General features: G+C 37.7%; 1 protein-coding gene across 1 annotated transcript; it reads left to right on the forward strand.

Moving 5' to 3' along the window:
• Positions 1-797: 797 nt before the first annotated feature.
• rictorb (RPTOR independent companion of MTOR, complex 2b) lies at positions 798-26,520 on the forward strand. The gene is made up of 38 exons (XM_066645484.1): positions 798-924; positions 1,053-1,100; positions 5,582-5,679; positions 5,854-5,918; positions 6,180-6,311; positions 7,200-7,263; positions 7,500-7,626; positions 7,733-7,902; positions 8,017-8,084; positions 8,623-8,690; positions 8,919-9,001; positions 9,439-9,526; positions 9,854-9,944; positions 10,053-10,119; positions 10,307-10,387; positions 10,499-10,599; positions 10,707-10,872; positions 11,049-11,150; positions 11,291-11,337; positions 11,433-11,568; positions 11,722-11,921; positions 12,085-12,211; positions 12,863-13,027; positions 13,848-13,924; positions 14,126-14,204; positions 16,098-16,207; positions 16,344-16,431; positions 16,557-16,649; positions 18,565-18,671; positions 18,849-19,096; positions 20,136-21,177; positions 22,523-22,700; positions 22,805-22,889; positions 23,253-23,456; positions 23,732-23,887; positions 24,724-24,847; positions 24,927-25,065; positions 25,159-26,520. The coding sequence occupies exons 1-38, from the start codon at positions 876-878 to the stop codon at positions 25,231-25,233; spliced, it is 5,148 nt and encodes a 1,715-aa protein (XP_066501581.1). The 5' UTR covers positions 798-875; the 3' UTR covers positions 25,234-26,520.
• The last annotated feature ends 625 nt before the right edge of the window (positions 26,521-27,145 follow it).

Below are 27,145 nucleotides of genomic sequence, written 5' to 3' on the forward strand. Positions count from 1 at the left end.
CCAAGCAATGCAAACAAATAGTGGCAATGGACAATGAAAGGCAAATGATACCAGACGAGCGGTCTGAAAACAACATGTGTACACTTGGTGACAAGGGATTGTGAATAGCCTGAAAGATGGAACCAGCTGTCCAGTGAACTGTGGCAGTGAACAATGCAGGATACTGTGCTGGTGATCCGGGTATAATGGAGGGTAGATGAGCAGTGTATGGCACTGACAGCCACGCAGAAGACAGGGCGTGACCGGTGGCAGTGAATTGAAGACAGACCAGTCTGAGGTTACTGTGGGGGCTGACCATGCCTTCCAGACCACACACCTGCAGCTGTGTAAGCCCAGTGTTGGTGGCTTTCCTCGTGTAGGTGGACAGTTATTTGGCCACCAGAAAGGTGTGTTTATGGGAAGAGTGCTGTGTTGGTTTGCAACCACTCAACCAAGGATGGAAAGAGGACAGAACCTTAATGCCCCCATACTTGGCCAGAGGAATGTATGTGTTAATTTATTTGTATGTTGTAGTCAATTTTCTTTAACTGCATTCGTAGTTTGCTTTAAAGAGGCCTGAACTTAAATAATGTTCCACCTGCCTTTTGTCTAAGGCGTTCACATTATTTAAACCTTAAAGGTATAATTAGATAAATGTAAGTATATTTTCTAAAAGACCAAATAACACTATTATTTTAATTATCAAGTCTTTTCATCTAGGCCTTGTGGTTTGGCCATGTATAAAACGAGAGCTGGCCGGAGACGCGCTGTGGTGGGAGTGAGCGCGGTGGTCTCGAGCTGGGTGACGTGGGGGTGGTCGAATGTCTCGCCCCGTTCCGAGGTCGTTCTCGCGATATTCCGCGCAGTTTCCGGTGTTGTGAATTGTCTCTGGAAAGATGGCGGTTAGCATCCGAGCTCGTCCTATCCGGAGTATACGGATACGAGGTGAGATTTAAAGGTTTCCTCTCGGGCCGCGGACCGCAGCATCCCGCTAAAAAGACACCTTTCTCGTAAAGCAGCAATGTGTGGCGGGTGTGTTTGTTCTGACGGTCTGCTGTGGATGTGTTTTTCAGGTCGGAATGACAGCGGAGAGGAGAATGTACCGCTCGATCTGAACAGAGGTGGGTTCACTCTCCTCACAACAACCGACTTAAGCGCAGAGTATTCAAGAATGCACGTGTGTGTTTACGATAAGGTTATTATATTGTGTAAATTGAACCTGGACACCTTTTGGCTGTATGTTTTCTGGTCTTTAATTACAACCATGTCATTAGTCACTGAAGCATCACTTTGACTCGGCCGCTTTTTTCTTCGCTGCTGCTAGCGATGGAAACCCTGCAGTCGAGCTCAGACGCTAACAAATGTCTCATTTCTGATTAAGTCGGTGCGTATATTTGCGTTAGCGTCAGTTAAGGTGTGAAGTGTTATGACGAATAACTGCTGCATGATAGTCGAGGCGCCGTATCCCCCGTTTGTTTATTGAATTAAAATTTTCGCCCACTGATGTGCGGTCCACTTGTCATGTCTGGTGTGGTTTTGTACACCCACATTTTCACATAACAATTTGCAGTCTCTCTCTATAGTCTTTAGAATGAAGTAAAATGAATTTTATCCATGTTTCTAAATCAGATGCATCTCAATAAACTCTGGCAGCCCTGTATTGTGCTTAATTCTACAAAGCAGTTCAAACTGAACCACTCCTTTATAACTTCAGTTTAAATGGGCGGGGCTAAAGTGCTGTAGGCAGAACAGGCAGATAGACACCGATCAGCAAAAACATTAAAATTACCCCCTTCTTTCTGCACTCATGTTCTATGCCATTATTACCATATAGGTGCATGTTATAGTTATACAATTACAGACTAGTCTGTAATATGCTCTAAATACTTGGTTAGCCCATTTTCATCTCTTCAATTGTTAGGATGGCAACCCTGAAAATATTGTTGTGGTTGTTTTTATTATTATTATTGTTAGAGTAGTTTATTCTTCTCAGCACTATAGTGACACTGACATGGTCCTGGAGTGTGTGTGTGTGTGTGTGTGTGTGTGTGTGTGTGTGTGTGTGTGTGTGTGTTGCTCTGGTATGAATAGATCAGACAAAAAAAAAAAAACCTCAGTGTTACTTCTGGTAAGAGAAGTGTCCACCATCAGAATTGTTAAGTGACAATTGAGCAAAGTCTATACGATGACTTGCAGAAACTGTGTAGCAGTTGATTAGCTACTGTCTCTGACTTTACATCTCTAAGGTGGACCCACTAGTTAGGTGTGTCCAATACAGGGGACAGTGCGTGGTCACAGTGTTTAAAACCACCAGCAGCACTGTTGTGTTGTATCCACATGTATCAGAGCAAAACACAATCAAAATCCACCTCCATGTCTACGTCACTGCAGTACTCACTGTGATCCACCAGTAATACCTGCTCTGTGGTGGCTGGATGAGTGTCCTGGCCATTTGAAAAACATTATCAAAGGAGGCAGAGCAATAGATGGAATATAGTCTGTAATTGTAGAACTACAAGGTCCTCCTGAAATTGAGGCTGTTTTACCCAAACTGTGTAAATGCGTTGATTATTGTCACATCATGAAAAGAGTATATTCAAAACATATAATGAGAGGAGAATCAGGAGGTCATTTGAATGTTTCAGCTGATTTGTGTTGGCAAAATATGTTCATTTTTTGTGGCAGCATTAAAAGAGTATATTCAAAACAGGCTTTTCGGTTTGTTTTTGAAACTTGTTCTTGTATATGGCCTGTGGAGAGTGAATTGGTTTTGAAACTTTAACAGTGTTTACACAGCACCTACAGTCTTTTTAAGGCTGTGAAATGCTGTAAGTCTGTTGCAAATTGTGGCTGACAAGAGGAACTTTCTTTATAGCACATTATTAAAGCACGGTTAACCAGATTGTATATGTATTATTTTTATTTTTTTTGGTCTGTGTGTTATTGAGAGGACACCTATAATATTTTATTACACTATCATTAGTTAATATACTAATCTTTTTTATGTTCATAGCCACATAGCGTCCAGAAACTGATCAGTGACTAGATGGTACATTAATATATTTTACAAATGTATTATTGCAGTATATCATGAATAGCCTTACATAATGATTATGAAAGCATCCATTCAGCCACTGCTTTTTTCATTATGTGTTCTCTGTATGCTGCTCAGTTATTTAAAGATGAGGGTTTATCTTGTTTCTGGAATAAAACACAATAGTTTGAGTTTGAAAGCCATATTCTCAATCTTCCTTTAACAGCTTATTTTCCTTTTTTTTCCTTTTTTTCTTTCTTTATTTATTAAAAATATTTAACCCAGTCATTTTATACTTAAGTCAACCTATTTCATTTTCTTCCAGTTCTTAGTTAATGTTATCTGTCTAAAAAAAACAGGCTGGTATTATGCACGTTCTTAGTTCCTTTTAAGGTATTTGCTTTCCAGCAAGTTCTAAACATTGTTTTCTATTTCCACTTGTGAGCTGCGTGTATAGTGAACAGAGTTATATCCTTTTAATTTCAAGTAGGAATGGTACTGAAGGTACTTTTATTTTATCAGTTATGCTGATGTAGCGTGTATGCCTTGTCTAGTCAGTGCCCTATACCAGTGTAGAAAAATCATAACTCCATTACCAGTTTAAGACCGGAGCTATAAAGCAAATTATTTAGTGTGCATGAGCCCTGTCACTGCAGCTTTTTAAACTAGCACTGTTGTGTACATCATCTTTTCCAAGAGGAGATTATTTACTCACTTCAACACATGACCATGCTGTGCTGAACGTATCACACAAACCAAATATTCGGTTTAGAAAAAGTTTGCAAGCAGCCAATGTATAGTTAACATTTCCCATATGTTTCACATCGTACCTTCGTTTGAACTGTGCAATAATATTATATCAGATAATATTTATTTTATGCTGTGCATTCCAAAGAGCAATGCTAATTCATCCTTTGCTTCAAGATAAATTAGCCAATGTTGCACATTTGGAATTAGCCCAACCTTTTGGAAGAAGGGGGTGAATATTTCAAATAGTCACGTTTTTAATGAGTATATTAACCCTACAAATGTGATAAGACAAATGTACAGTTGTCAGACTAGATTTTTCCATCATGGTGACAGCTACGCATGACCAAACTGCTAGTACTTATAACTTATTCAAGATGTTAGTTTTAATATCATTAACACTGATGTTTTCAAAGGGGCCTACTGCAAAACCTAGTGCACAAAGCATGCTGCACAAATGTTGGGCTCCCTTTTACAATATGCTTCACATTTTACTAATACAGAAACAATTAAACCTTTAACATGGGTCACACAGCTAAGACACTTAAAAACTCACATTTGACACAATGTCTTTCACATTAACCACGAGTAAGATGAATGATATTGATCCAAGCCTTAAATTGTGTGTAAAGTAAAAAATTATTCCATATATTTATCCACTGTTTGGACAATCATATCATGGTTATTATTTTAATGCACATTATTTTGATTTTTGTGGCATAGTATTATAAATACATTGAAATTACTTACTTTGGTTTGGTTTTGACATTGTATTTCTATCTGAGTTGTCCTCTTCTGAGACTGAAAAGTTTGTAACATTGCACAGTGAAAGTAAGCATGATTAGGCTTGTAAACCATGAGGATGCAAGCTTTCACTCTGTGACAATCAAACAAATGCCTCTGTTCAGTTATTACAAATGGTCATTGTTAAATAAACGTGTAGCCCAGAGGGTCAACATTTTATAGCACATATTAGAATATTAAGGCTGCTGATTCACTTTATTTTAAATGTTTTTTTCATTCTTTGACCAGCAGTCACATCTCTTCAGTGGAGAAATTTGATGTCAGTGTATTCAGTTCATGCACTAATGACATCATCACATTGCCACTATCTCTACTATTGTGCCTGCTTTGTTGTAGTGCAAGACAGGGTGGCTGTGGGTTTGCCAAGTGTTTCACCCCCGGTCTACAGCACTGAGTTGGAATTGTGATATCCAAATCATAAGATAGCTTTAGTTGGAAATATATTATTTTTTTAGCTTTCAGAGATGGAGAGTGATTTTTTTATTTTTAAATCTCTTTAGAAAGAACATACATAATTAATTGCACCTGATACTTGCCTTAATTTATTAAAAGCTTTTGTTGCAAAAAATTAAGACCAATATTAATTTCTTAATACTTGTTTATAAATGTTTTGGACACCTAAGCAAATGGCTTAACAAAACATCTTTTTATGACAATAACCCATATTTTTCTTGTGAAAAAATATAATCATTTTTATATGGGTTATGTGATAAGTCATTTTAAATTGGGTGTAATAAAATTGTTTTTAGAGATAAATAGGCTTTCTTTTAGGTTATATATATTATCTTCTTCAAATGTAATAAGTATTACATACAGCGTAATACTAACTCCGAAAGTTCATACAGTTCCACCATGATGTCTGGGTTGTATATAGCTTTTCATGGTATTTATCAGATTTAGATAAAGAAACAGGTTTGTATTAATATTGAGATGAAAATGGAAAGTACTTGATCATGGCCTGGGCACATTTTCTACTGTAATTCAGCACTCTGGTCATTTCATTTCATCCTCTTACAGACCCTAAAGATAACCTGCGTGAGATCCTCCAAAATGTGGCCAAGCAGCAGGGTGTTTCAAATATGCGCAAACTGGGTCACTTGAACAACTTTATTAAGGTTTGTCATTATTTTGACGTTCATTCACTTCATGTTTTTTTTCTCTGCAACACTGGGACATTTTAGCTGTTTTTATGTAATTATTTTTGTCTTCATGGTCTTAAACATTCTTATAATTCATGATTCTGGTATAGGATGTGTTTGCTAATCTAATGTCTCTTATCCCTCATGTAGCTACTTTGCAATGTTGGCCATTCAGAAGAGAAATTTGGCTTTACATATGATGAAATAATTATCTGGTGAGTCCTAGCTTAATTTAAACTTCTTGAAACATTTGCAGATCACAGAGTTGGTGTAACGTCTGTTATACATTTTGTAATATATACATTTAAATTTGAATGAAATGTTATATATAATTGTATAGTTTATTATTTTGTATTTTTATAACTACAATAGCTGCAATTTTAATAATTGTGCCTTAAGTGGAGAAATTTAACCTAAAATAAAGAATGTGTATATATATTATTAATTGTTTAGCCCTGTTTTAATTTTTTTACCAGCCTCCGACTTGCTCTACTTAACGAAGCTAAAGAAGTACGGGCAGCAGGTCTGAGAGCTCTCCGCTACCTGATCAGAGACAGCGTTATCCTCCAGAAAGTTCTCCGCTTCCAAGTGGATTACCTGATATCCAGGTATGTTCAGCCTATTGTAAGAACAGGTACATATAGGGTGTCATCAGGGATTTAAAATGGGGTCATGTTAGTTTCTCTTAAAGGGACCATGATAGAATGCCACGTGATGAAAATCCTTAGAGAAAACTGGATCGACTCGCATTAGGATTTGTGAGAGTGTTTTTGTATGTGTGTGGGTATTAGAGATGAGTGAGAGACCCTGAGAAGTGGAAGTCAGCCCTAGTTAGGATCAGAGTTGAGCAGTAGTCTCCAAGGCTAGTGTAGCTCTGCAGCAGGGGTGTTCCCTTTGTGTCTGTGGTATCTGTGTACATCTCAGCCTGCAGCAGGGGACCTTCTCTGAACTGGATGTTCCGGCCACAGGGTCACACCACAAAGATATCAAGTTAAAGGACAATCTTGGGTCTGTTTCCCTGACTTAGCAGAAGAAAGGGCATGGCATGAGTTAGCAAAATTCATGTTTACATTTGAATAGTGCTGTGCAATTTATTTTATATCCATTGGAATTGTTTTGGTATCTACCATAAGATGCAATTATGAAAGGCATCAGCATAAAAAATGGCATTAGTTAAAAGTCATTTCATGGTACATCTACTGCAACACTTTCAGTCCCAGATAAACACATTTTTAATTAAAAATAAATAAATAAATAAAAATCCAAGCTCCAGTGAATCATATGAGCTTCTTTGCTTATGCAGTGAGAATCCAAGCCAGTTTCAGCTGTTCCTGTTAAATTATATGATTGATGTGAGAGGTGTTCACCCTGACAGATCAGACATTTTTATATATTCACAAAATTAAGAGTATTCCTATTCAGACTTACTGAAAGTGTCATTTCTCTTTGTTTAAGCTAATTCCGCTATCATATCATTGCCTCTTCACTATGTGTAGGTGCATTGACATTCAGCAGAGCAATGAAGTGGAGCGGACCCAGGCTCTCCGACTGGTGAGAAAGGTGAGACTCCCAAACTTTAGTTGTTGATGCTGTTTTGATGTCTGTGGCCATGAAGAATTCATAATCCTAAATGTCATCTTAAGGTACCCTTTACAGTACACTGTACATTTAGGCGACAAAAAGTAAAATATTGTAGCAACAAGCAGTGTTTACAACGGGTATAAGGCATCAGTCTGTTTCTTTCTCTGTCTCTTTCTTTAAACAACCGTTCTTTGCTGATTCCCCTACCATTGCAGATGATCACTGTGAATGCTCAGCTCTTCCCGAGCTCCATCACTAACTCCCTCATCGCTGTAGGCAATGATGGCCTGCAGGAGCGGGACCGCATGGTGCGTGCCTGCATTGCCATTATATGTGAACTCGGTGGGTGGACGCACACAGACGCATAGACGCAGGTCTTTTAATATAATACTTCCATACTTAACTGAATGGAAAGTGATTTTTTTTATTTTACTTTACATTTGTACAGCACTGAAGAATCCAGAGATAGTGGCTCGGAGGGGTGGTCTAAAAACCATCCTCAAGAATGTGATTGACTGCCAGCTCAGTCGCATCAATGAGGCTCTGATGACCACCATCCTGCACCTGCTCAATCACCCCCATACACGCCAGTATGTGCGCTCCGACGTTGAACTGGAGGTACAGGCCCACCTTCCTCTTGTTTTGGAACTTGTCTTTCAAAGCGTGCAAGAGTATATAGCACACCGCTTGTTAAATGCTCTTTATTTATCTCCTTCTTTTACTTACTTTTAGCAAATCCTGGCACCTTATACAGACTTCCACTACAGACACAATCCAGACACTGCAGAGGGACAACTCAAGTGAGTGTTTACATTTGTGCCTTTTTTATGTATTATAGTATATGTATATATTTACAGATACTGGGGCTTTGTAAACACATCAGTCACCTTTTGAGCATACAAAGACTCAAAAGCTAACAAATGGGGAGGAAACATCCTCAGAATTTTATAAAAAGTGTTTTTTTTTTTATTAAAATTGTGAATGTCACTAAATAATAGTTTAACCTTAAAACTACAGCTTCAAAGTAATTGTGATGCACCAATGACCTGTAAAAGCAAGATCCAAGGCTCTGTCATTGCAAGTCTGGGCTCAGCACTGCAGAACCTGCACTATGTACCTTGCACACTAGGGCAGGAAGCCATAACTCCTCCCTCCCCCTGTACATGGATTTCAGTACAGTGTTGGAAAAATGAATTACACAAAAAACCCTCAATCTTACTTAGTATTTCTCTAAGTATTTATTTTTACTTTATTTTATAATTATTTTTTTAATGAGTTATAAATTGCATGACAGAAAGTGATACATTTGAACGTATTTGCACATAATCTTTACCCAAGGGAGGACAGAGAGGCTCGGTTTCTGGCTAGTAAGATGTCTATTGTTGCATCCTTCCGCTCATGGTCTGGTGAGAAATTTTATTTATTGCTCCCTTTTAACATAGATTTTTTTTCCTAGTGCTTATGCTTGTGCTGCAATTCAATAAATATTATATGTTTCTGCTTTGGTAATGTTATTAGAAACATATTATTAAACATTAATGTGAACACGGTCCTTAATCTCATACACACACCAAAAAAAAACTGAGTGGCTGTCTCTGATCTCAGTAATTATTTTGTTTCCTGTCTAAATCAAGGCATAATTAACCTCTGCAAGTCAGGAAGTTCTGGTATCCAGTCCCTCATTGGCCTACTCTGTATACCAAATATGGAAGTGAGGGTATGTATAGGCAGATGTACATAAAACTGCTCTTGCATAAAATAAAATATTTTTTGTGGCCTAGTAACGTATGAATGCAGTTAAAGTGCCAATGGAATATTTATCTGTATGTGCTTTTGTGAATATTTAATTATTAACGTCTAAATCCTCATTTAACACAATTGAATAAAGGTAGGTGGATCTGGTACAACATCCCTTTACAACAAGGCACTTGGTAAAAACAAAGGTTTTAGAGATGAAAAGAACAACCAACACTTACTGACTGGAGATGACTGATTTTATTAAATAAATTACCAATGCCTATAGGCTCCAAAGACTTCATCAGGGATCACTAAAAATACAACTTGATAAAGCGTTAGTGTCTCTGTGTTACAGAATGGATTCAGAGTTGACTGTACTGATTAACTGTTCTATTGTTCTGTTCTCTTTTTCAACAGAAAGGCCTACTGGAGGTGCTGTATGACATATTTCGTCTCCCCATTCCCATAGTTACACAAGATTTCATAGAAGCTCTTCTTAGTGTTGGTGAGTGCTGAGATGGCTCATTTACACACTAGGGATGGGCCATTTGAAGATGTACTGTAGTGTTAAATCACCACATAGTTTAGGTTTTTTGGATAGATCTCTTGTATTGTGATGGTATATATTTACCAATATGTTCATCTTTAAGGTATATGGTGTATAGTGAAGTTTTACTAGAAGTAGCTAAATATGTGTGTGTGTGTGTATATGTGTATATATATATATATATATATTTTTTTTTTTTTTTTTTTTTTTTTTTTACTTTATGTCTTAAGTGATAGAAGAAAGACTTTGTATAATAACTTCTACACTTTCACTCCCCTTCTTTAGATCCCAGTAGATTTCAGGACAGTTGGAGGTTGTCAGATGGCTTTGTTGCCTCAGAAGCAAAAATTGTCCTCCCTCATCGGGCACGGTCAAGGTAAGGGAGTTTGATGAAGTGAATGAAATAAGAATGTTGTTGGGGAGTCATAAAGCTGGAAAATTTGAAAGTGCTGTTCTTTTTGTGTTTCTTCCTAAATTTCTATAGGCCTGACTTGATGGATAACTACCTTGCACTTGTACTCTCTGCCTTCATTAATAGTGGACTTCTAGAGGTACTTATTTGAGTGAAGGAGACGCATGCATATGCAGTGTTGTGTTACTGTTGTTTTTACAGAAGTGTATTTCACATGGATCTATTATTTTCCATAATTAACCCCAGGGAAGATTGCACTGTAAATCGAGTCCTAAATATGTTACTCATACTTGTTTAATTCTGCTAATTTTCTCCTTTGTCTTCAGGGTCTTGTGGAAGTAGTCACTAGCAGTGATGACAACATCTCAGTTCGTGCTACCATTCTTTTAGGAGAACTCTTGCACATGGTATCTTGCCTTAGTCTTTTTCCTTTATTCATATCAAAGGAAGTTTATCATATGGCTGTGACAGTGTCATGGATTTTCTGCATTAATGAATTATCTGTCATCCTTCTGCAGGCCAATACCATACTGCCTCACTCCCATAGCCACCACCTGCACTGCCTTCCCACACTCATGAACATGGCGGCCTCCTTCGATATCCCTCAGGAGAAGCGACTGTAAGGGCTCTAGACTTTTTAGCAAAACAAATTCAGTAATAAAAGCAATTAATTTTTCCAGATGTTGATATTTAATATAAAGTATCTTTTGTTCATTACAATGTTAGACGTGCCAGTGCTGCAGTGAACTACCTGAAGCGCTTCCATGAGAAGAAGAAGCGAGGTCCAAAGCCCAATAGCCTTTACCTGGATCACATTGTCCGCAAGTCAGCTGCTGCCCACTGCTGTCGAGAGCAGCACCTGCGATTCCAGAAGGACATCTATGTCATTAAGGTATAGTCGGCATGTTTTCAGACATGAAGTATTATAAATGAGAACTGTTAACCTTTATTTTAGCTTTCGGAGATATTACAGGTTTTCTGTTTTTTTATTCAAGTACCTAGTTGTTAGTTTATGTTCCAGTTGGTGTGATGGTCCTTAACCTGTAACATATGTTGCTTTGTTCACAGGATACTGAGGAAGCACTGCTGATGAACCTCAGAGACAGCCATATTCTCAATCACAAACAAAACCTGGACTGGAACTGGGTCCTAATTGGTACAATACTTAAGGTAAGTATGTCAATACTGCATTAGTTTATAGCATTTTAAGAGGTGTGTGTATATGTGACTAGTCTTTGCACATGATAGACAAAGATTTTAAATTATTGGTTAATATGAAATGTTCTGCATTTGTTGTCATTATGTTGTAGTGGCCAAATGTTAACTTGCGCAGCAACAAAGATGAGCAAATGCACAAGTAAGTATATTGGTTAAGCTCCTTTTTCATTAGTATTTGTACTGTACTTGTTGTAATCACTAAATGTATCTAACACACTGTTTTGGTTTTGTAAGGTTTGTACGGAGGCTCTTGTTCTTTTACAAACCCAGCAGTAAACTGTATGCCAGCCTCGAGCTGGACCACAGCAAAGCCAAACAGCTGACTGTGGTAGGCTGCCAGTTCATTGAGTTCCTGCTGGAGTCAGATGAGGTGAGGGCATATAAATATTTAAGAAAGCTTTACATTTATTATTCAATCGTACTTGTAAAAAAAAAAAAAAGCAGTTTTATTTTCTTGTCTCTGTGCGATATAATAACCTCTAATTCTTGTATGTGTCACGCTGTGCTTTTCTGTTCTCCTTAGGATGGGCAGACATACCTGGAAGACCTAGTGAAGGACATTGTACAATGGCTGTCCTCGTCGTCTGGGCTCAAACCTGATCGCAGCCTACAAAGCAATGGTCTTCTCAACACACTCAGCCAGCACTATTTCCTCTTCCTGGGTACACTCTCTGCCCATCCTAATGGTGTTAAGTTGCTGGAGAAATGCAGTGTCTTCCAGTGGTGAGTTGAGAGCTAATTTCCAATACATAATTACAGAAGGCAGATTATTATTTTGAAGGCCTGTTTGGCATAATTCTGTTTTTACAGTGCCAATACATGTATAATGTATGCCACAACAATGTGCTGCTTGTGTTCTCTGCACCTTCTTTCTCCTTTTATATAGCCTGCTGAACCTGTGCTCCCTGAAAAATCAGGACCATCTATTAAAGCTGACTGTATCCACACTGGACTACAGCCGAGATGGCTTAGCAAGAGTCATCCTCTCAAAGATTCTCACTGCTGCAACTGATGTAAGAAAATCATTGCCATCATTGTGATTGAAGAGTGGATATTTACTGCTTGAACATGTCTGTGTTACTAGTTAAGTACCTGAAGTGCTGTAAAAATACCTCATATAGACTTGCAGCTCATACGAAATTGATTTCAGAATTTTCTCTATGAAAATAAGCACATTCTAGTCAGAGAACAAACTTCTGCACATATAAGTGCTCAGTTTCTGCTTATTGGCTCAATATTAAGCAGTCACTTCTACCACCAAAGCAAAGCCAACAGTATTTATGAAAATACATTTGTGTTGTTTCTATAAAGTGCAACTCCAATAAGACATGTTTGAAATATTTTTAATACAGAAGAGCTGGAAGGTCACAGCCACTAGATGTCAGTATAACTAACTTAATAATTGCTTTAGCAATACAATTAAATAAAATCTTTTTGTTTGTATTTTCTTTAAGTAAATAAATAAAGCAAATAAACAGAATTTGTTGACAAACATTAGTGAACAAATGGCATATTTAAGTTGTTTTCTTAAAATGAACAAAACATGTTATTTGACCATGGATCTTCTGTTGCTGTTGGAATAAAATGTGTTACTCTTTTTAGTTCATTTTTGTAATTAAGTTTAAGTACTGCAAAACTTATATATGTGCGTGTGTATGAGACAGAACTGCAGGCTGTATGCCACAAAGCACCTGCGAGTGCTGCTTCGTGCAAATGTGGAGTTCTTCAGTAACTGGGGCATTGAACTGCTGGTCACACAGCTCCATGACAGAAATAAGGCCATCTCTATGGAGGCTCTGGACATTCTTGATGAGGCCTGTGAAGACAAGGTGAGCAATGTGGTTAAACCACAAAGTTTTTAAAAATGGATATTTAAATGTAAAATAAACGAATCAATGTAAGATCAACACAGTGGAATTTACTAAATATTAGTAGTGTTTATCAGTTTAAAAATATAATTACCAAAAGTTAAAATGCTAGTACTTTCTTTTTGGGGGAAGAAAAATGTGTAGTGTGATATGCATGAAAATCCAGTGAGAATAAACGGTTCTTATTAACAGTATTATAATAACTTAGTGTTGTTTGGAAAATGTATGGAAGAGAATCTCTTAACTTAAAACTTTCAGGGATAACATCGGACATAGACACTTTAATGGAGAATATTAACACTTGAGATTAAGCAACTTTAGAGACGAAAGAGGATCCTTCTTTCTGTCTCTGTCTTGTACTGTCTCTCTCTCTGTCTCTCTCTCTCGCACTCTCTCTAGTGAGCCCATGATATTGAACAGACCAGATGATATTTGATACATATTTCAACAAAAATAAAATGTAGTGTACCTCCTGAATTATGGGAGGATGTTCTGACAAAATTTGGTTAAACAATTATTTAGCATTTTAAAAATTAGTACATTGAATTCCCACAAGGGGTAAAAGGGGTTATTTATAACCCTACAAGGGGTTATTTTTTTCTAAATGTTTCATTTCTGCATTGGTGTATAGAATTCATTTATTTAATTACATTTTTTATAAATCAACACTAAACTAGGCGTTCTGTGGTGTACAACAAAATGACAGCATAGCTCAAGATAGATTTCATTATGGACCTTTTTACATTTGCCTTATTACTCTTTTTTTCTGGTTGTTTTAAAGGCAAATCTCCATGCACTTATTCAGCTGAAGCCAGCACTAACTCATCTTGGGGACAAGGGTGTGCTCTTGCTTTTGAGGTAAGCTGCAGTAATTCCTGTGAATTCAGTTATCACTGCCAGAATTTTAAATGATAAAGATCAAGATGTCTAATTGGATCAGACATTTTCAGATGGGCCAGAACACTGGAAATGGTATTTGCCTGCATTAAAAAATCTAACAATAAAAGTGTCATGATGTGTTCTGCAGTAGGTAATATATGTTTTATTTCCTTTTTGTAGGTTCTTGTCCATTCCAAAGGGTTTCTCCTACCTCAATGAAAGGGGCTATGTCACTAAGCAGCTGGAGAAATGGCAGAAGGTGTTTTAACTTTCCTTATTTTGAAAAACATATTTCAGACTTAAGCAATTATGTACCTGCTGTATTTATTGGCAGCCATAATATATAGTACATTTTTTACAAAGCTTTAATTTTCAGTTTTCAATTCAAAGGCTGAATATTAAATAGAAGAGAGTTTAAAGGAAAATATAGATCTTTTGCTGTTCTCTGTGGGCATTTACGTGATGACACTTTAAAGAAGGGTTGCATTTATTAAAGGAGCAATGAGTAACACTGACACCAAGTATTTAAAATGGAGAAAGAGAGTGGAGAGAGCTGTCTGCCTCCTCCCCTCATCCCCAGATGCGAAGCTCAACCAGGTTGCCAGTTTGAGGAAAGCTGAAAGAACAAGCAAGAGACGAGTTTAAAAACGTAAAAGGGCTATAATAGCTAAGAAAAATGTGCCATAATCAACATATTTACATGGAAAAGTGTTCATCATTCTTATTCTCAATTTTCATAGTCAAACATTTCGTTTTAACTTTCATGTGTCCTTTTACAAGTCTTATTGCTGTTATTTGCCAGCTTCTTAAATTCTCTATTCCACCTTAAGAGCGGAAGCAAATGCTATAGCTTTTGGAACTTTTTGAAGCAACTGTTATTCCACCTGGCGACTCAAAAGTGTCTGTAGGTGTGAATGTGTGAGTGTGTGTGTTGCCCTGTGAAGGACTGGCGCCCCCTCCAGGGTGTATTCCCGCCTTGCGCCCAATGATTCCAGGTAGGCTCTGGACCCACCGCGACCCTGAATTGGATAAGCAGTTACAGATAATGAATGTTATTCCACCTTATTCATTTAAATCACGCAAACCAATTGTATATGATGTCACTAAACATGTACCAACCTTAAGGTCCAAAAAGTGAAAGGCAAAAATGGAAAGAGCTACCGCCATTTTCCCTGCAAAAATGTATTGTCTAAGCCATTTAAAAATTTTAGACTAAGCAAGGCTGGTCTAAATTTGCGTTATACTCCAGCTTCTTATCGAATACTCATTTCCACCTTAAACAGCTATGCAAAGCTAAAGCTAGTGATAGGTTTATAAACAAAACTAATTTTCAGATGCTTCCTACTTCCCATTTTATCCATTTTAAAACACGTGTGCAAGTGTGCATCATGTCATTAAAACATGTACCTACTAGTGAAAAACTTATTTGCTGTGTACTACTAAGCTTAATTTCTCTGTTCCACCTTAAATAGGTGAATATGCAAGGATTTCAAACACAATTCTTAGTCCTTCACTTGTATAAAACACACACACACACACACCACAAAGAAACACACAGTAATCTGCCTCAATTTCTTTAAAACAACAGACAACAGTGGTATTTACACCTTTCAATTATGTTGTTATTCACCTTCTTGGTATAAAACACACAAAACAGAGTACTGACACCTTTGAAACATTGCTATGTCTCACTTTCTTTATATAAATCACACAACCTATGGAATGTACTCCTTTTAATCTACACGTAGGTGTCTGGAGATTTTTAAAAGGGCAATGGGGCTTTTTGGGTCTATTAAAATATAACATTAACTCTGTACATTTGGTCATTTGATGGCTGCAAGACACTATGATTTTAGACCTGGCAGCGGTGGGTTTGAACTGTAAACTGATTGGACAGAGGGCAGGATCACAGGCAAGAGCTCAGATGGCAGGATCACAGGAGCTCCGCTCCAGACTGGGCACTTCTCAAAGAGATTTTACTGCTTCAGCAATGCTATAAGAGGCAGTAGTTTTTTAGTGTTGACAGTTTCCTTAATCTATGATCACACACCCTAGACTTTTGATTACTAAGTACAGTAAATATCTTTTAAGATAGCAGTGTTAAAGATTGCTTCTTTAACACTGCACTGTATGTTTATTTTTCTGTATAAAGGAATACAATCTAAAGTATGTAGACTTAATAGAGGAGCAGTTAAATGAAGCACTTACTACTTACCGCAAACCAGTTGATGGAGACAACTATGTACGACGGAGCAACCAAAGGTGACTTTTTTTTATTATTATTATTTTTTAACTGGCATTGCACTTAAAAATACTGATATAATGGTAACTTGATATTGACTTATGTTTTCATTTGGTTTGCCATAATGATAATAATGGTTTGCTGCCCTTCAATTAGGTTGCAAAGGCCAAATGTGTATCTTCCTGTGCATCTGTATGGTCAACTTGTCCATGATAAAACAGGTTGTCATCTGTTAGAAGCTCAGGTAAGAATGGAAACACTTTGAATATAACAGAAATTTAAAACTCATATTTATAATATTTGTGTATTATACTACATATACTTTTATGCAGCTCTCATGCCTTCTGTCTGTTTTTCTCTTTCTGGCAGAATGTTGTTCCAGACCTGAGTTACACTGTACGCTCCCCAGTGCTGGACACATGGGAAGGCATCAAACAACTTAAAGCTGCTCTATGGGCCTTGGTTAGTACATTAGGTTGCGAGAGTGTGTTTTTTGCAGTGTATGGATGTTGTGCTCTTTAAGCTTAAATATTAAATAGTGTACAAAAATCTAGTCACATTTATTAGATTTGCAGTCAAAAATAACCAATAAGTATGTGTCTTGTTTAAAGAAGTCTCAAAATGATATTTTTTTACAATGTATCCATTGTCTGATTTTGGGTGGCCAGACCACTGAGAATGCAAGAAGCTAGTTTTGCTTTGACATTTTTCTCCAAGTATTTTATTATCTTTTATATTTGTATTTGAGGAAGTATTCTAAAAAAAATAATGCTTAGAGAGTGGAAAAATTTGGATTAAGGTATTGTTTGAGGTAAAAATTACGACGGAGTTTTAGGGCCACAGCGGTAAAAAAAAAACAAAAAAAAAAAAAAAACAAGATTCTGAGAAAAAAAGTCGGAATAATTCTTAAAAAAAAAATCTCAGAATAATTCGCTGCGTATAATGGAGCAGACGCAGTGTAACAGAGTAGAACTCTGGCGCCCACGAGGCTCCATCGTGTTGTGGCTCGGACTCGTACAAAAAACTAAAGCCTTTATGCCTCTCAGTCAGGGGCTGCGTCATGTCTGTGAATGCGTTTAATAAATAATTCATGCATAAGGCTTTAGTTTTTTGTACAAGTCCGAGCCGTAACGCGATGGAGCTTCGTGGGCGCCGGGGTTCTACTCGTTCTGTATCCTTCATTTTCGTGATCATTAATTGTATCGTGAAACTACATGCCCTGGGTTCGTGCACTGATTCAGGGTTTAAACACTAATCACACTGTGGTCCTGATGTGGAAGAGAAGAGCGTTTATTCCTGAAATCTATACCATAGCATAACTTAAGCAACACATTACGTTCCACAGTTACACTGTGTCTGCTCCATTACACACAGTGAATTATTCCGACTTTTTATCTCAGAATTATTCCGACTTTTTATCTCAGAAATCTCGGAATCTTGTTTTTTTTTTTTTTTTTTACCGCTGTGGCCCTAAAACTCCGTCGTAAAAAATACCTGAATGTTTTATAGATGTTTTAAAATTAATGTACAATTTTTTTTTTTTTTTTGAAAACTAACAACAAGGCAATTGTTGCTATGAGTGAGAATTCTTGTTTGAATGTTTAACTGTAATGTTAAAATTACTACACTATAGAATAAGGCTACACTTATGAAGGTTTATATATGGTTTAAATTCTGTTGTAAAAACATCAAAAATTGTTAGTCATTTGTAATACAGAGATAGAAAAGGCAACAGTGACCTATTTTTGTCTAATACTGATAGTGTCATTATTTACAGAATATGTCAAGGTGAAGAATAAATTAAGACCTAAGAATGTGAGTTAGTCATTTCTCGTGTTAAGGTAAACCACATTATCATTAATATAGAAAAATTACACTCTGGTGATGGATAAATGCTAAAAAAAAAAAATTAACAGTTGCGACATAAAGCTGACAGGCTTGAGGTCAACTGATTGCTAAGACAAAGTAAGATCAGTATCTGGCAGGATCTGAGATTTAATAGAGTAGATGGAAGTGGGTTCACTGTTTGGCAAACAACAGGTCTTTCTGTCTCTGTGTTATAACTGGTTAATAAAGAGTTTTAATGCATTATTGATATATTTAATAACCATTAATAATATTTAATAACGATTACATTTTGTTGGATCATCACTAAATGCTCACGTGTTAATCTATGCTCTTGGTCCTATGAGTGTACCAAATTTGGTGGTTGTACTTTTAAAACTGTGAGCCGTGTTTTCAGAAATCGTGTAGAAAAAAAACTGTAATCTGTAATGATAAGAAAAATGAACGGTAATTGACAGGTTAATTACCTTTTTTAAAAAATACCGTTTTTAATACAATGTTTTAAAAAATACTGTTCTTTATATTGTCCCAGGGTAATATTGGCACATCAAACTGGGGTCTGAACCTGCTGCAGGAGGAGAACGTGATTCCAGACATTGTGGCTTTGGCCCACCACTGTGAAGTTCTCTCTATTAGAGGGTATAAAGCTAGACGTCTCTGTTCTACTTTCTCTTGCATTTATTTTTCTCTGCAATGTTATGGTGGCTAAATTGCTTTAGTGTGAATATTCACCCTTTGCGTCAGTTTCCTCTCTGCTTTTTTGAACTTCCCTTTTGTTTTGTCTTACTTTATCTGATTTTGCCTTCACTCCCTTAGGACATGTCTGTATGTGCTCGGACTGATCTCCAAAACAAAACAAGGATGTGAGCTTCTGAAGCTGCAGGGCTGGGATGCAGTGAGGCATAGCCGCAGACAGCAGTGGCCTGTTGTGCCAGATGAAGTGGAGCAGCAACAGCAGCAACTGCCACCACCCACACTTCTCTCCTCAGTCCCCAGCACCCTCAGCCTCAACTCGGAGTCCACTAGCTCCAGACACAACAGCGAGAGTGACTCGACCCAACCCAGTGAGAGCTCTTTTAAACACATAGCACCCATTAGCCACACCCCAAGCTGCATAATATATATCCCATTCGCAAATAACCACTGCTATTAGGGCTGAGAATTTCTAGGTGTAGATTCTTTTTACTTATATGAATTTTCAGTGCCATAATGAAGAAAAATATCTTTCACTGCAATAATAAAGTTCTTTCTCAGTACATACTGTATGTGTTCACAGACTAGTATGTCCTGCTCATAAACCAGTCTGTACTGATCATGTTTATGGCTGTTGAAGTGGATGGATGGATAACAGCCTTGGTTGGATATGAGCCAGGCACTCCATTACTGTGCCGTTAATGTTTTGGCAACTTCCTGATCCTAGGAGAGCTCCTCTGACCTGCCTGTATTAGCCATGTCTGATTCTTCTTCATACCCATTAATGATGGGAGTTCTCTGACCTTGTGAGATGTCACAATTAGATTTTGATTCAAAGTTCCTTGATGTGATTGTAAAATAATTTTGTATGCATTTTGCTCCATTTTCATTTTTGTATATTTTTTTGTATCACTTTATCTACCAATATTTTTTATATGTAAAGATTGATAGCTATACAGAATGTGCTTTTGAATTATTCTGACTGGGTCTCACCTGGGATATTTTCTTCCGTATGTATTAGCCTGTTAGCCAGAGGACATCCCTTAAGCTTAATGAATTAACTTGGTGACCTATTTGTTATGTACATCTATGAGCTTCGATGACATACTGCATTGTCTTTCTTCCTCCAAGCCATTGTCCCACAGTGCCTTAGATGTATTATTTATTTACCAAAGGCTAAACAAATGTCCTCTATGAAATGTGATTATGAAAATGCGAGTCACTTATGAATCTTTTGAGGGAGATCACTATACCACTAAGCATCCATTCTTTAACCCCAGTCCTGTCAAGCTTAGGCAGCTTTGCATCACTGTGCTTAGATATCTTGTCAATATGTGGTGATCCTTCATTTGTAACTCTCAAATTTATTTAAATGTGATAGTTAGTTTTTATTCTGTTTCTGTTCTCCAGGCATGTATATCCTGGATGATGATAAATTAGAGGGTTCAGAGCTATCAGAGGACCAACCGGTATATTTCAGAACCAAGCTGTTAAAGGACCGCAGCCCCTTCACCATTCTTGCCTCCAGCCGTTTCGTTCGCAACCGCTTCCTCATCTCTCTCTCTGGCAAGAAGTTGCGCAGCACCAGTGACCCCAAAGGTTGCAGTACTAGTGGCAGCAGCAGCAAGCTCAACAGTGACCCCAAACTGGGAGGCCTTCGAAGGAATAGAACAGTCACTGAGCCCTCCGTCTACTCCCCTGGCCAGAGTGAAGTTTTCAGCCCTGTTTTCGGTGATGGCCAACTGCCCAAAAGCCCCTCCGTTAGCCTAGAGACATCCTTTGTGGGCAACAAGTCAGCAGACCACCAGGGCAGTACACCCAGCATCACTGATGGAGAAGTGCGTGTGCCTCGAGCCTCTGATCGGAGTTCTGCAAGTGGAGATGGTCAGCGGGAACAGACCAGTCGTGAGAGGCTGGCAGGTGATGGATCATCTTCTGGAGGCGGTCAATTTAAAAGCCGCAGCCAGAGCTTTAATACGGACACCACCACCAGTGGCATCAGCTCCATGAGCTCCAGCCCGTCCAGAGAGACGGTGGGTGCTGTGGACTCCTCTGCCATTGACACGGACTGCGTCAGCCTCAATACGGTCATCAGTGCCCAGACCATCAAAACACTCCACTCTCTCACTCCCCAGTCCAATCACCTGCCCCTGTCTAAGTCCAACTCTGTTCTACTGGTTCCCCCAGGCTCCTCTCACACACTACCCCGCAGGGCACAGTCACTCAAATCCCCCTCCGTCACCACCATCACCAGCCTAACAGACTGCAGCTTCATGTACACCAGTCAGAGGGACGCAATGGGCTACGCCACTCTCAAGCGACTCCAGCAGCAACGAATCCACCCCTCTCTTTCCCACAGTGAGGCACTGGCCTCTCCTGCCAAAGATGTGTTGTTTGCCGATGCCATCACCATGAAATCTGGCAGTCTGGACTCTAGGCTCACTTCAAGAAGGTAATAACGTTCCCCCAACTGAATCGTGTTTTTTGTTTTTTGTTTTTTGTTTTTTTTTTTTTTTTTTTACTATTTGTTTAAGGTTCCCTTCTGTTTACTGTCCATCACCTCTTACTGAGTACGGTTAGACCTGTTTTTTTTTTATATTTGTCATAATTTAAATATTAATGCCTACCATAGGCTTTTGAATATTTCAGGAACTAACTTGATGTTCTTATAAATGTTGTGTCAGAGACTACACAAACTTTTGCACAATCATCTTTGCAGATCTGCAGAGATGTGCAAAATATTTTCCCTCCTTCCACAAGCTTCCCTTTTTCTGAAAATTTCAGTTATCACCAGGTCCTTCACAAGGATGGTGAAATGTTAGGTTGTGCCTTAAACGAATGTTTCTCTAATGTGATGAATGTAGTCTGCAGCTCTACAAGATGTTATGTTTTGGAGCACAAAAATTAGTTTTCCTTTCACATGGTACCTAGGCACATCTCTTATGTGGATGATGAAAAGCATTTGTTTTAGGTTTGCAGTGTCCCATTAAGCCCATATAATGAAACCTGGGCGCCTTTTGTGGGAATAACATGAACTGTTTCTGATGGTCCCTCTTAGGTATTCTAAAAAGCGCTTCAGCTGTCTGGGCCAAGGCTCAGGCGGAGCCCGTCGCAGATTTCTCTTCCCACGGTGCGTGGACCACCACAGTGGCTGGCACTTCTCATCTGTTTGGAAAGCCCAGTTCTGTCCTTTTTTTGACAAATTTAACCCTTGCCTTAATGCAAACCCTAGCCCGCTTCATCAGTTGTGTTTTACCCTCAATGTCCCTGTTTCCACAGACTTGAGCAGCCATAACTCCTCAGTCTCAGAATTCCCCTTTCAGCTGTGAGCAAAATGGGCCCCTGTTTCCCAATGATCTTATTCAACTAGCATAGAGGAATGACTGGATTGAACATTTTCCTCTGTACCTTTAGATGTCCTTGCTGACTATGCACGGCAGCAGTTCCGATCCTACAGATTATGGAAGTTAACCCTGTTATTCCCTGACACATTTCTATCTTTGAATCATAGGCATGGATGTTGTTTTTAGCAGCTGGTAGTAAGTTGAGTAGGATAGTTCTAACTAGCTGTTCCTAATCAGCTATCCTGTACCCACATGTTTAATCATAATTCTGAATATGAATCAAATTGCTGACCAGAGTTGCATTTTTTTTCTTCCCCCAGATGAGTTGCATTATGTTTTGTCACACTTTTTCTCTCTTACATTTGCTCTTTCTCTCTACCTCCCAGTTTCTTTCCATCTCCCTACTCTACTGATTCCTTCATTATCTCACATACTCTGATTGTGTGTGCCTAGGTTTCTGAAGGCACTAAGCTTTGCATCTTTGGATAAAGAGGATCTCCTGAGCCCTATCAGTCAGACCACTCTGCAGCGCTCCTCCTCTGTTCGCTCCATGGTGTCCAGTGCTACCTTTGGCAGTTCTGATGACTACATCGGTCTTGCTCTGCCTATGGACATCAACAATATGTTCCAAGTACTTGCCTTTTTCATAATGGCTTTCCTGTTGTTTCGGGTGTATACTTTAAGATTCAATTATAAAGCTACTTTGGGTAGATGTAAGATCTTGTTTCTGTTCAGATAAGAGAGACTCCATATTTCCAGAAGAGGACAAGTCCACCCTCAGAGGACAGATCAGCTAAGTTCTTCTCTGGAGACTCGGATGGTAAAGACCTATTTAAAATTTGTGACACCTAGGTAAAATGTGTTATTTGTTGATTTTCAAAGTGGAATTAGTTAGAACATGCTCTAAGAAGAAGTAAAATAGAAATGTACCAACACACAGTTTCAATGCATTTGTTTAGTCTTAACAAAGTGAACTATCTGAACTACAATCGTGAACTATTTTTTAGATTTGGCAAATCGGTGTTTAAATGTGCGTGAGTGCATTCTCTGTAGATGATAAATGAAATTATTTTCACTTTGAAAATCAACAAAATGTAATTTGATCTGGGCCAATTTAATGATAATACCCATAACTAGGTCCTAAATATCCAGGACATTGTCTGAATGCTCACTTTTTTGACAGGTCCCAGTGAGGGCTCAAGGCACGGTGTCTTGAAATCTCAGCTGAGCATCACCGAGCTGATGGCAGCAAGCAAGGCAGATCAGCAGCAGCTTCTTGGCTCAGAGGAGACTGGCCTACAGGAGCACACTGAGGAGAACTGCCTCTACTGTGTTGGCTGCAAAGTGCTGAGCTGCAATACACACACATCATCCCAAAGCCGGCCAGGTGAAACACAAGATTTTCTTAATCCTCTTGATTTTTGTTGTTCCACTTTCTGTTTGTTAATAAAAATGATGTTAATAACAATAAAAGCATAATACACAGATATTATAAAAAAAATTTGGTCAAACACAGAATCAGGAGTTGGAAAAGCAGCTTGTTGTGGTGTTTATTCTGCTCCACTACTGTTTCTTTTTAATAAATTACATGCTGTTGCAGATAGGAGTTTAATTTTTGTGCTCTATCATCCTGTTTTTCTGCTGTCTTTCAATCATTTCCAGATTATGGTGATGCTCCGTATTCTGAGTGGTGCAGCCAGCCCATGCACAACCACCTTGAAGTGATGCCCCAGTCCAAGTTCTCAGGGGTTTCTGGTTGCAGTGATGCTGTGTCACAAGGCTCTGCTGGTAGCACTCGCAGCACAGAGCTTGTATTAGGTAAAAATCCATTTAAATATGACAATTGCTAAAGAAGTTTTTGATGTTGTCATCTGGGTAATATAAAATCTATAACTTTATAAGTATGTGGTGGGCAGTAGAAATTTACTGATCTTTTCCTCTAAGAACTGGAAAAAATAATGGAAACATTGAAATTAGAGAATATCCCCCAAGGTTTTACTTCATAGCAAAAAAACAAATCACAAATATGACACCTGACATTTTAATTACATTTTAAAATAATTGAATTGCTGAACATAATGGCTTTGTGATATCTCAAAAAAAATTGAATTAAATGCATATTTTGTTTTTCCAAGAACAAGTAGAGTGTTGAGGAAAAACTATGGGGGTCACCAAAAAAGAAAATCACAATTATTACTTTGTTTTTCATTCTCTGGCTTGAATAATTTAAGGCATTGATACATCAGCTTTCATCAGCTTTTCAGACTCACTTCTCCTTAGCACACTGTAACCTTGTTTTCATTATTTAAGGTTTTGAGATTATTTTTAGTATGAAAATCCCATTTTATTCACATGGATTTTTTTTCCAAACATTTGTTTTGTTGTGCATTTTCTATTCAATGCATATTCCTTTGAGTTTACTGTCCTAGCGCTTTGATGTCTACCTGTATGTTTTCCTTTCATTACAATTCCATTTTTAGATAATTGTACCAAATTTTGAACTGACTGGGAATAACCAACATCATTCCTACATGAAAGAATAATCGTTCTGTTGTGTCATTGGCCACTTGTCTTGTTGGCATGTTTTCCTTCTGTTAGCCGAGAACATTTCATTTCAAAATATCATGATGAATTCAAATTTGGTTTTCTTCCAGGAGTTAAAACCATTCCAGAAGATGCTCCAGCTTGCAGAGTTCTGCTGAGGAAAGAAGTGCTACGTTTGGTTGTCAACCTTAGCTCCTCAGTAGGAACCAAAGGGCACGAGACTGGACTGCTCACGTAAGGAAACTAAACAGCATTTTTCATACTGACTGCTAAAGATCTGTTTTAATTTTTTTCCAATCTCCTGACTCTATAGGATCAAGGAGAAGTTCCCTTACGCGTTTGACGATATCTGCCTTTACTCTGAAGTTTCCTACCTACTGGCCCACTGTATGTTCAGACTAGCTTCTCGACGCTTTATTCAGGAACTGTTCCAGGATGTTCAGTTTAGTCCGGTAAAGTTCCCTTGAATCTTAACTTTATTTCAAGTGCCAACACGTTTGCCTGGCCTGTTTTTTTTCATTACAATCCTTTTTGTTTTTACACAGCTTTATGAGGAGGCTGAAAGCATCCTGTCAATGCCGCCAAAGTCTACCACTGTAGATCCTGCACCAGAATCCTGATCTTCTAAACATCTGCAGCTTCAGTCTGCTGTTCTCCACCTCTTCTACACCCAACCCCCCATTCATTCCACTAGCCTGGCCAAGAAAGTTAGGAAGACGGAGGCAATACGAGGTAACATAAGAATATGGAACAGGCACAAGAGGACGGCAAGAACAATAAGAGGAAAAGCTGTTTTTAAATGTGACTGAAGAAAAATAATCGGTACGGCATGTTAAAGAAACAGGATCAAAAACTTTCTGCCTGAACAAAAAGCCTGAAATCAAGACCGAAATCCCTTCAGAACTCTGCCATATGAAATATAACCAAAATATAGCATTTGACTGACCATTATGAACATAAAACCACTGAAGATAAAGGCTGAACTACAGAGAAAAACGATAGAGCATCTTGAAACAAAAAAAATGCTTAAAAAATACAAGATGTTAATTTAATTTCCTATATCAGTTCTGCACACTTGTGATTGTCTTTAACTAAGAACAGTTACATTTAGTTAAAGACTGAAACAGCATGTTTTCTAACTGTTTCCTCAGTGGATACTGCAGCTTTGATTTTAACACTACAAGACTACAATTTTTTTCCGATCTCTGTCAATAATTTCATTCGTATTTATAAAGAAATAAGCAGCAAGCCTGTAATGGAAGCATTCATCCAGAAGATGCATCAGTTCTTATCACCCACATGTAAGACAATCATCAATTAGTTATACAACTGACTGCCTGGCAACATTTCACTTATTAATGTTCTAAACGAAGCCCCTTGCATAATAAGCTTATTATTTGTCTTATTTGTATTATAATAAGTACAAAGTAGCAAACATTTTTCACAATAGACTTTGGGTGGTTTTTAGGGCTGAGAACAGATCAGCAGGTTGCGTTCAGTATATGTACAGTGAACTGTACTGTGAAAACAAACTTGTCGCTCTGTTAGAAGTATGAAAAATCATACTGTATAGCGTTGATGTATAGACCATCCTGATTGGTGTTTTAGGGTCGAATATTTTCAAAGTACATGCTTTCAGGCTGCTAACTTACAGTTTTCAGAGTATTTATATTGTAGGTTTATTGACAACCAAGCAGTGTATTTTTTTGCATCAAGATAAATACATTTTGTAAGACTTACACCACTTCTGCAAAGAGTGGGCATTCTCATTACCACTTCCATGTAACAGCTTTTAAGAGTAAGTGTATTACCCTGTAAGAGTTTTTCTTACTTTTCAAAATGAACGGTCTAGTCCTGAAAAAAAAAATTCAAACATACATATGGGATTGCTGAGTATATAAATATTGACAGTCATTTTTATAAGCAATTGGTCAATTGCACATATATATATATATATATATATATATATATATATATATATATATATATATATATATATATATATATATATGACATAATATGACCGTTCCAATTGAATTTTTCCTCTTAAAACACATTTTTCTTACCTCAAAATTGTTTAGACAAGTCATGTTTGGTGTCTCTCATTTGCTTCTTAAATTTTGCAATGGACCTTAAACATTAATGTAGCTAACAATTTTTTAAAAATAATTTCTTGGTGAGTTAATTATCTTAACTTCATAGCACCAAAAATGTTGTATGCCAAAATAGCTAATTGAATATTTTTGGATTTTTTTTTATATATATATATATATGTTGGAGCAAAAAGCAGTATGAATCTTCACATTTCTTAGGAATATAATTAATTCTACATTAGCTTTCCACAGGAAGATATCTTTATAGTGTATTTTACCAGGATCAAATTTTGGAGCAGTTTAAAAGTACCCATTTATTTCCAGCTTTTAGAATAGTTTTTTTTGAAAAACACTTCAGACTTAAAGGATCAGAGCTAGATAAGACTTGCTAATTCCACTGTTTGCAGTAAAAGTAACAAACAGGTTTATCTGACTGAGT

Source organism: Hoplias malabaricus, chromosome 15 (assembly GCF_029633855.1).
Source record: "Hoplias malabaricus isolate fHopMal1 chromosome 15, fHopMal1.hap1, whole genome shotgun sequence".
Classification (NCBI taxonomy): Eukaryota; Metazoa; Chordata; class Actinopteri; order Characiformes; family Erythrinidae; genus Hoplias; species Hoplias malabaricus.

Coding starts and splice junctions, on each gene's coding strand:
- rictorb (XM_066645484.1), top strand. CDS start 876: ATGGCGGTTAGCATCCGAGCTCGTCCTATCCGGAGTATACGGATACGA. Junction 7,627..7,732: donor TGCCATTATATGTGAACTCG/GTGGGTGGACGC, acceptor ACATTTGTACAG/CACTGAAGAATCCAGAGATA. Junction 23,457..23,731: donor ATCATCCCAAAGCCGGCCAG/GTGAAACACAAG, acceptor AATCATTTCCAG/ATTATGGTGATGCTCCGTAT.